The 10,629-nt window shown below is 47.5% G+C and overlaps 1 protein-coding gene across 1 annotated transcript; it reads right to left on the bottom strand.

Annotated features, from left to right (window-relative positions):
* Positions 1-526: 526 nt before the first annotated feature.
* LOC139061043 (nascent polypeptide-associated complex subunit alpha, muscle-specific form-like) lies at positions 527-10,629 on the bottom strand. The gene is made up of 4 exons (XM_070540479.1): positions 9,673-10,629; positions 9,134-9,491; positions 3,675-3,813; positions 527-1,860 (listed from the first exon to the last, which is right to left on the bottom strand). The coding sequence occupies exons 1-4, from the start codon at positions 10,253-10,255 to the stop codon at positions 1,537-1,539; spliced, it is 1,404 nt and encodes a 467-aa protein (XP_070396580.1). The 5' UTR covers positions 10,256-10,629; the 3' UTR covers positions 527-1,536.

The following is a 10,629-nucleotide window of genomic DNA, read 5'->3' as shown; positions in this document are numbered from 1 at the left end:
ATTCAACGACCGAAGGAGGGAGCATACCAGGTAGCTTGTTCTCATAGCGGTCAAATACTTTGTACTGGGGTAGGTTCAACAAATCTTAGTTCTATATGGCTTCCCTGCCGCTAACTTTGCCTTTCAAGGCCCAGCTAAGATTCCACCTCATGTTTTTTTTTTTCGCCCATGCAAATTCTCAGCCGAAACTTCGTAGAACCGCGTTGTGCGGAGGACATCGCGAACGTTAGAATTTAAGCGTACGGGAGTATATATATGCATTATTAACCCACAAAAACTGATTTACGGTAGTAAAATGCAGGCACATGCGTTAAGGAGCGAGACCACCGCAGAAATCATCGGCATCTATAGCCGCTTGTCTTATCCTCATTTCTTATAGGAATAGCGAAATTACTAATCGCGTTTTGACACAATCGATTAACAAAGAATTTCCCTTTGGTGTGCCCTTTCGATTGGTCCCTCTCTGCCGAGCAGTATTACCTAGGCACGCCCAGCAGAAAAAAGAAACAAAAGAGAAGCCCGAAACTCGTGAGCTAGAGTATACTGTGCCAAATCTCCGATGAAATCAATTATCGTCAATGGATTATCCCATTAGTGAAGAATTGGGAGAACGATACGCATACGGAGCGGGCGGATAATTTCATGCGCCTTCTTCATCACCACTAGCCGAACATGTCGCACCTCTTTTCTGGGTTCATCGAGGAAACATTGTGACGTTCAAATACACGAGCGACGTCAGCGCCGTGCCTCAGCGGCACGTCACACATCCTCCCACCATTCCTCCTCTCCACGGAAAAGGTGACAACCGGAAGGCGAAGAATGCTCGTTGATCCGTCATGGCGCCGTGCACCTTCGCCGCTGTAATGGCGTCGTCGAACTCGTTGGTGATTTCCCGTATCGTGTTCTTGCGCGCGCGCCAGCCCTCTTCAACTGCCGCGTCGGTCGCTTGCAAGTCCAAGCTCCGACGCTCCGCCTGCAGCGCCGCCGCTCCGCTTGCAGCACCGACGGGAAGCATCTGTGTTTGTCGAAGAGTAATTGATGTGATCAAACTACGGTGCCGCCATCAAGTCGTGAGCCCCGATTCGGGCGTACGGCGCATTGCGGTGAAGAAGCTGCTTGCCGAGAACCAGGTAAAGAATGGGTGCTACGGCGCCGAACGAAAACCCCAGGTGCGAGATGCCGGCAGCACCTTCACACTCTCGTATATGGCAGGTCGGCAGTACATTTAGTGCGTCGCCGCGCTACGTCAGCGCTTCCGTCGACGACGAAATCCGATCGGCTCGCCAGAGGTTCGGTGAAGGTCAGGCGACTCCTGAATGAACGCCAGCTAATGTCCGGGTACGTTCCACGGTAATCGATGAATCACACGGGCTCCTGGGTTCTCCAGAAGCGCGAACACCTTGCCGAATGTGGCCACCCCGGAATACGAAAAACGGCCGATCACAGAGTGGCACACCGCTACGGATGAGTCCGCGAGCTCGTCGCCCAGTTGGGAGACATCGGCAAGAGCTTCTACGGCGCCCTTGAGAAGACGCGCTAAGCGTGTCGCCATGAAGAATAGGGGGGAGGCGAAGTCTGCACCCTCCCCACCTCGGTTGCGCTTCCGCCAACGCCGCTGGTGTCGGCTACCCCTGTGCCGAACCGCGGACTCTTTGTGCTCGTGTTGGTGTTGCTTTGACCTGCGTGTTCTTGACCCGAGGGAGCGTAGAAGATTGAGATCATGTGCAACACGACGACGAGGACGATGGCGCTGAGCAGCAGAGCAAGCAAGCACGCGCCGGTCAGCACCAGGAAGGAAGGCTTCGAGCGCTTTTGGCCGTCGTACTTGGTACCACCAGCAAGTGGGCTTTGAGAGTTACCCTGCGGTAGGCAAGAAATACGTCTGGACTTCAGTATGTCAGGCAAATAATTTCGGTCTTTCGCGCAACAGTTATTTACTGCAGATTCGTTGGTTATTAGCGGAGAACACCGAGGGCAAGCTTCGCCTTTTCGGATTCTGCCCCCAAAACGCGAGCCACACGTCATAGGAACCATGAGTAGAATTACCTTGATGCTTCAATACCTCCTGAAATTTTTGTTTCTGGGTCTTTCAGAGAGAATATAGGGGAGGGGGAGCTTTATTTCATTCTAGAGTCGTTCATCAGCAGCAGAGAGAGGGAAAAAAAGCGCATGCGAAATTTCACGATTTTTTTTCTTTGACATTCTGCACCCACACTGCGATCTACTGACGTTAATAGGACGCCATGATTTCGAAGACAGAATAGCGTTGCTGAACCCTTCGTATGCAGAAAATAGCCCCAGTGGGGGAAACGGGGTCTTCCATACATTTCGTCCCCGGGTTCTGTGTTTGTTGCCTTTAGAAATCATCTCGCATCGGAATTGCGCGCAGCACCCTTGGACCTCCATAGCTTAATCGCCAGGTCAGTTGCGGAATCCAGTTCACTTGTCTTGCTACTCTGGCAGGTGATTTCAAATACCAGCTTGAACCGGAGTTATGTCTGCACGTAAACCATTTCGCGGCACTTAGCAAAGTCGTCTCGTCCCTAGCGCAGTTTAACTTCACAAAATGATGTCTTACAATCTAGCTTCCCAGCAGAGATTCCTCGAGTTCAATCAGCAAACGTTGCGATGTTTCCAGAAGACTGAGCTAACATCTTTTACTGATTCGACATAGTTTTCTGAGTCCATATAACCAATTTAACATTTGTGCTGCCCGATTAAGAAAAAGTTTTCAGTTTCCCTCTTATTCACACACTTATTTATACACTCGTGCCAGCTTTCCAAACACCTACTTTGTTTCCCTTTGCCGGCAGAACTGGGGCATAACGAGGACAACAAAAAGAAAAAGGAAAAAAATTTGACAAGTTGACCATTTTTTTGCTGTTTATTTCTGATTGCTCAGCGCATGCGCAGCCGTCTCACAGTTTACGAAATATTGTGCAAGGTCCTCTACAATACTCGGTTCATAACAAGTGCTTGTCAATAATAGGAGCTTCCCTTGGGACCCTTTCACGTCCTTTGTGTATCGTCGTGCAGGAATTACCATACGAGGAGGTAGGAGTTCGCTAGAACGCATGCACAACGTTTGTATGCTACAATTTCTCTTAGTGCTTTTCTTGATGTTATTGTTTTTCTACGCGAAGCTGGAACAGCGAAAGGGCGAGTTGCTTGGCCCGCGCTTTTTGACATTTTGGGCAATATAAGATTTCGCAATTGCGGAATTTATGATAGAGCGCGTGTGCCTGATCGCGGGTGCGTAGTACTTATGCAATGTGCATCCTCATGTAGATGATCACTAATTTCTACGTAGCGCACATTCGCCCATGGAAACACTGAGGCCGTCTAACTCAGTACTATTCCTCAATAATCTCAAGACAAAGGCGTGTCGATCATCCGTAAGAACCGCGCGCGTTGTCTTTGGCGCGCAGTCGACTGATCAGTGGCCGTCACTGTTGTATTTGATGGTCACCTCGCTTCCAGTTTTCTTTTATCTGTGTCTACGTAACTCTTTGCCCATTTCTGGAATCGCAAGGCTGATGCGAGCTCCTTCGGCCGACATTTACACCTTTCCTGTCAACAAACTTTTCTCTTTTTACATCTGCTCAACTTATTGATTACGCTTTACAGAATGGCCCAACGAATAAAAAAAAAGAAAAAAGAGGTCGTTTGCTCACGTGACGCAGGTTGGAAGGCGAGAAATTGTCGTTCGCAGACTCGCGCCACGGCCAGGTTCGAACGGAGGGCCCAATTTCGCTGCCGGGGTGAAATGCGCTTGACTTGTTGCGGAAGGCTGACGAAAGCTGGATGGAAGCCCTGCATATACGTTAGTGTATCCGCCCATTTTCTCAGAATGGCGCGGCATTTCGCGAGGGCAAACAAAACAGAAAACTGCCGATCCCAAGCATGCGCGGTGGGATTTTGCGTTAATATAAAGCATCTGCCACTCAACGCGTGTGATATAGTGGTTTAGCGCTTAGGTTTGTGCTTGTTTCGTTTCAGTTGTTGGCGAGTTCGCCACAGTGACTGACTGACTGTGTGAGCGCCCGCTTTTACACAGCGCGAACGACCACCGACGAAATGTAGAGTAGTGCACGTAAGACCGTCTCGAGTAACCCTTGTCGCCTTGCTGCCTTGCGCGCGCGAGAAGACACAAGTCGAGCCGAGCCACCATGCTTCCCGGCCCATGCAATGGCTTCCGAGATGACAAGCGCTGTCAAAAAAAAAAAATGAATGTTGCTCGCCCGCCCGGCTGCCCAAAGGTGGCGTTGTTGGCCGAGTGATCTGTCTGATGAAAGAAGGAATTAATTATAAGTTGAGAGAAGTGGTCATTGATGAGGAAGGGTATAGCAGCATCGGCAGTGACCATAAACCCATCATTTTGAAAATGGGATATGTAGTTGGGAAAGAGAGCAAGGAGTACATAATAGCCAGTGCGAATTTGAACGCTAAACAAATAACGAATATAGTCACTAGATTCGAGGAAGAACTTGGCAAATGGCCAACTAAAGAGTGGGAACGTGGTCAGCTTATAAGTGTAATAACGACAGAAATACGGAAAGAGAAACATGTTCGTTCGAAGGGAAAAGTAAACCGAAAAGCTGTTGCAACAGGGAGGTACGAGAAGCGATCGCCGAACGACAAAAAGCATCCCAAGAGCACAGGCAGGCAGAGAAGGCGCAGTTGCCGCAGGATGAAGTAGCCAGTAAATGGGAAATATACCGGGAGAAAAAGACTATGGTTTAAACTGGCGCAAGCAAAATTAAAATGTGAAAGTGAACGTTGGTTGTCAGAAATACATGAGAAAAAGAAAGCCGCACCTAGAATATTTTGGAACCACATAAACTGATTCGCCAGGAAGTCGACACCAATACAACAACACATTCTAGACGAGGATGAAAACAGACTGGAAGGTGAAATGGCAACCAATTTCACCCGAAAAATAAATGCCGAATCTTTCCAAGGCAATGCCGACGTTGTATTTGAAGAAAAAAAAGAGCATGAAAGAGACCTAGGTGGAAAAGGAGCTGGTGCTGACAAATTTAAACTGGAAGAAAGCCGAAGAGAAAATTCCTAAGCGCACAGCCACAGGGCTGGACGAGGTTCCCGTTAGGCTGATTTACGAACTAGGACCAAAAAGTAAGAAAAGTCTGGTGAAAGCAGTGGAAAAAAAACATTAGAAGATAGACGAATACCAGACAGTTGGCAACAAAGAAGAATGAATTTAATTTATAAAGGTAAAGGGAAGAAAGATTGAATTCACTCGTAGAGTCCGTTGACCATTACATCGGTAATATACAGGCTAGCAATGCAGGCAATGAAATTAATGCTTCAAGCATGGGCAGAGAATAATAGCATTTTAGGAGAACTTCAGAATGGCTTCAGAATTGGTACGCGTTTAGATGATAACTTATTTGTTCATACTCAGTGCATTGAAATATCAAAAGCAGAAAGCAGACCATTATATGTGGCCTTTTTAGACATTACAAGAGCCTATGACAACGTAGACCGCATTATATTGTGGGATATTCCGGAAGGGGAAGTCTACAGCTTTTGAGATAGATTTACATAGAAACTACCGTTTGCGTTGAATGGAAAGGGTTGAGGAGAGAGGAGAAAGTTCATATCAACAAGAGACTGAGGCAGGGGTGTCCTTTATCCCCACTGCTGTTTATGATGTACATGGTGGTGATGGAGAGGGCGCTAGAAGGAAGTAGTATCAGTTTTAATCGCTCATACAACAGGCGAGTACAGTAGTAGAGCAGCAGCTTGCAGGTTTATTTTATGCGGACTATATTGTGTTGCTAGCTAACAAGCAAAGTGATTTATACATCTGGCTAATATCTGTGCGCAGGAAGGCAAAAATTTAGGTTTGAAATTTAGTGTTAGAAAATCAGGTGTTATGGTATTATATGAAAACAGTGACCAGACAGTGGCGATACAGGGCCAGGAAATGCCTCGGGTAACAGAATATAAATACCTTGGTATATGGATAAACGAAGGCAATAGATATATATGGAAACACAGGAAAAAACAATAACAGTGAAGCGGAAGAGAAGTGGCATTCATAATGAAGCACAGAGCGCTATGGGGATGAAATAGGTACGAGGTGCTCGGAGTTATGTGGAAAGGTGTAATGTTACCAGGACCTACTTTTGGAAATGCGGTTCTTTGCTTTAAATCAGTGGTACAATCGGGAATCGATGTGAACCAAAGGTCAGTGGGCCATCCCGCATTGGGCGCTCATGGAAAGACTACAAATGAAAATGTGCAGGGTGATATGGCTGGACTAGTTTTGAAGTTAGGGAAGCTCAAAGTAAAATTGAGTATGAAGAACGATTGAGGAATTTTGAAGAAAGTAGATGAGCTGGGAGAGTACGTGTTGAGGTATCTGTACTGGAAAAACATTGATTGACAGTGGAGGAAAAAAAAACTAGGGAGCATACCAGCAAGTATGCGGCCTGTAGGGTGGGCAACACAGCAACAAAGAACGTCAAGAGGAACGTCAGAGAGGCCGAAATAATCTCATGCGTGGCGGCAATGGAAAAGAAGCCTGCCATGAGTAACTACTTAAGAGGAAAAAACGAAATCAGGAAAGAAACAAGGTGTGATAACTCAAACAGAAGCTCATTGCTTCTCGAAGCGAGATCGGGATGTCTTAGAACACGCACCTATAAAGCGAGATATCAGAACTATGAAGAAGCATGTGCTTGCTGCGGTAAAGCTAGGGAAACTATGGAGCATGTTTTATAAGATTGTGAAGACGTCTACCCAGCGGTCGACTTAGGCGTCACTGGCCTCCTTGAAGCGAGAGCAGAGGTTCAGCGAGAGCAGTGAAAAAGTAGACATGTCCGCAATAGGGATCAGTAAGAGGCCGATTGGAGGATTGGTGGAATAAAAATAAGGAAACCACAAAAGACGGAGACGTACAAAAGCACAGTTCCCAACAAGTGATCAGAAAATTTGGTTGTGGGAGTTCATAGGGTTTTCAAATCTTTTTTTATTGTTTAACCTAGGCAGGACATTACGCAGTATAGCAGAAAGCGCTTAGTGGCGCAACCGACCACCCCGTTTCAAAGGGGACACTCATAACATCCATCCATCCATCCATCCATCCATCCATCCATCCTGGCGCTCACGGAGGCGGCTGTAGGAGGCAGACCGCGCGAGATTTCAGCGTGCGCTTTCCCTCTCTTTTCACGTGTTGCGGGCTCTTTTCACGGAACATATCCCCGGCAATTTTTCACATTTGCCTCGTGCTCTCTCTTGAACATTTTTCCGCCTCATCCGTTTACTCATTTCGTGCTTTTTCTTGCGTTTCGTGCTTGTGTTCTTTTTATAGGCTTATCAATTGGTACTTATACTTGCGTATGCGATATTATATTATATGATATTGTATGATACGTATACTTTTCTTATGTTTAATCATTGTTTTTAGACAAAGTGGATTCACACATCATCTATTATCTGTGAACTGGTCGCTTACTGTGGATGGCAAAGAGTGTTTGGTGTCTGCCTAGCTTCTTTCTGTCTTTCTCTTGTTCTCCTTCCTCTCTTTTTTTTTGTGCATCACCGTAATTGAGCATATGACTTGGCAGTTTTTTTTTTTTGCGCTTGTACGCCTACTCGGTAGTGCAATGACCTTCGTGTAATATTTGCTAGTATCTTTCCATGCATACTTATTTTTCTGTGTTTAGTTTCATGTTGCCGAGAATTGCGTTGTGCAAATAATGCCTTTTCAAGGTAACAGTCAGACCCGTGAAGGGACGCCAACTCAGCCAATTTTGCTTTTATATTTTAGGAAATACTGCTTTTGTACGTGATGGTTTCTTTTTTCCTCACTTGAATAACTCCTGTTACACGTTGATGTAACTGTATTCCTCCTCTTGCACACTGCCTCCGTGGAGGCTATGTAAGGCGCCCGGAAATATATATATATATATATATATATATATATATATATATATATATATATATATATATATATCTGTGTGTGTGTGTGTTTGTGTGTGTGTGTGTGTAAAACAATAAACATGCCCTAAGCAGATGCGCGGAAAAGCGACTTGTCTAGTATATGCAAATAATATGCAATCAATATTTAACATTTACTGGGCTTAGTTGCACTAAGGTCTGCTTGTACGGCAACTACACATACTAATGAACGACTAAATTATGTAATTATCGATGATTTGAAGCACGGCGCACAAGTCCTTGCTCCACCCAGCCTTGGGATTGCTGCATGCAGCAATGTAATGCACGAAACAGAACGCAGGTTTGATTCCGCCCGAAAAGGTGCAAGCATTTTTAAAGGTGCATACTCCATTTGTACATATACTCCTAAAAAATTTACACCCTTTGGGGTTATCTTGTCCCATCTGTCTTGCCCGCACTTCCTTCCTTTAACGCTGAGAGCCCCGTACTTCCCGCATTATCAGCATGACACGGCGTTCTCGACAGCTGGGGGAAACCTGCCATCACACTCAATCTGTAGGAGGAGATGCCCACCCTCGCATGATTTCCCTCGCACGTACAGCATAAGGCGCGCATCCGTGACGTCATCGCACTTGGACTCTACGCGGAACGGCACGGCAACGCCGACGGCAAAATTTGGCCTGGGGTGTCCATATAATTTATGAAAAAAGCTGACTTCCTGGGGTCTTCTGATTATTAGACTAGCTACATGAAGATTACCGAAAATGTGTTTATCGAAGCATGCTACAACGCTCTATACCAATTTAGTGTTTGTATATATGTCCATTTAAAGTATCATCATCATCATCTTCTTCTTCTTCTTCCTCTTCCTCAGTCTAGTTTCATGACTATTGCAGGACAAACGCCTCTCCCAGCGATCTCGAATTATCCGAGTCTTGCGCAACCTGATTCCGACGTGCGCCTCCAAATTTCCTAGTGTCATCCCCGACTCCAATTTGCTGACGTCCTGGACTGCACTTCCCTTCCCTCGGCACCCATTCTGTAACTCTGATGGTCCACCGGTTATCTACCTTACACACTACATGCCCTGCCCAGCTCCGTTTTCCTTTTTTCTCCACGTCAACTAGAGCATACCATGCATACGTAAGTATAGGCTATATGTTTAAAGTATGCAGTGTGTAAATATGTATCATACCAGCATTACCTCTGTGAGATCACGGGTGAGGCAGTTCCTGAGGACCTCCCTCCGAATCCCCCCGGGGAGTGGGGAACTTGAGATGTGCCGAGCTCGAGGATGGTGTTGTCGTCATCCGAAGCGAAATACGGGGTGGCGGAGGGGGATGTCCGTCCGTTTGGCGACGAACTGCCACTGGTACCGCCCGCTCCACGACCTCCCCGCGCAGCCATCAGAGCTTGGGCAATGTACCGGAACCGCGGGTCCTTCAGAGATATCGTGGGCCTACGTCGAGTTTCGGTAGGGCTTCTCGTCGAACCTGCATCGTCGGCCGGCTTGGCTGCGACTTCGTCTTTCGCAGAGTGCGGCTTCGGGGTGGCCGCTGCACCTGTAACCAAAGAGGCGAAGTTCTTGCAGACCAAGGGACGTGTTCCTACAAAGTGTTCTGGCGTAAAAACATGGGTGGGACATGAGGTCGAGACAGCAATAAACTATATGACCTTTACGGACTCAAAATATTCTGAGTATATGACACTTATGTTAGCCATATAGTTCCGAAGATTTCAAACCTGCGTTCCCGAGAAAATCTCGGCGAATAGGTGTGCTTCTTCCAGATGGTGACCTGCGACCCTTCGGCGTGCCCGCTTGCATCAGTATAGGTTGTTGCTTAGGCGAGCTTCGCCGTTTCGGCGAAGCGCTTCCGGATTTCGTCGGTTTCGCCGGGCCTCGCGCAGGGGACTGGCCTCCTGTTTTTGGCACCCGTATATTGTGCAATTGCATCGGCGAACCCCGAAGCACTGGCGAAGCATCACCGGGTTTTGGAACACCAGCTTCGCCATGTTTCGGCGAGGACGCACCAGGTTTTGGAGACGGGTCCGCCCTCACGGGCGATGCCCTACGTGTCGGCGTGCCTCCTCGCCTTGGCGAAGCTCGAGCGGACGTGTTCGGTCTCGCCGAGCTGGGAGAGTCGCTCGCAACCGTTTTCTCGTGCAGGTTTGCCGGCGAAGCTCCGCGGTTTGGCGAAGCGGTTCGTTTTGGCGAGATTTCCTCGCCTGCTTCGCGCACTTCGCCGCCTCGTTCTGGTGGTGGCGAAAGGATGGATGACGTAGGCGAGTGTTGACTTCTCGGAGTGTCCCTGCCGCCGCTTCTCATAGAGTTCGAGGATTCGACGACTTTCGGAGATGCCCTCGCGTTCGTGGGGCTGGTCTCGCCACGTCTGCCCCCTTTCAAGCGTTGTGCGGAGCTAGAACCAGACCATTTAGCGTCCGCCACGACTCGACTTCCTGGTTTTCTTCTTTTCACCCTTGCAAGTTCCAAATGGCGCGATAGGGGTGCAAGTGATGATGATTGGTTCAGGAATTGTGGCACTTACCTGAGATGTGCGATTGACTAAGAATGAAGTGGCGTGAAAAAAAAATATGAAAAGGGCCCCGTATGCACCCTACAGGATGGAAAGGCTTTGAGGAGGAGCCACGATCGAAGAGCAGTCACTCTGGCACGGCCAGGAAAACGGAAAAAAATTTATA

Source organism: Dermacentor albipictus, chromosome 6 (genome assembly GCF_038994185.2).
Source record: "Dermacentor albipictus isolate Rhodes 1998 colony chromosome 6, USDA_Dalb.pri_finalv2, whole genome shotgun sequence".
In the NCBI taxonomy this organism is placed as follows: domain Eukaryota; kingdom Metazoa; phylum Arthropoda; class Arachnida; order Ixodida; family Ixodidae; genus Dermacentor; species Dermacentor albipictus.
The sequence above is the reverse complement of the archived record's forward strand: the minus strand, read 5'-3'. Positions and strand labels throughout refer to the sequence as shown.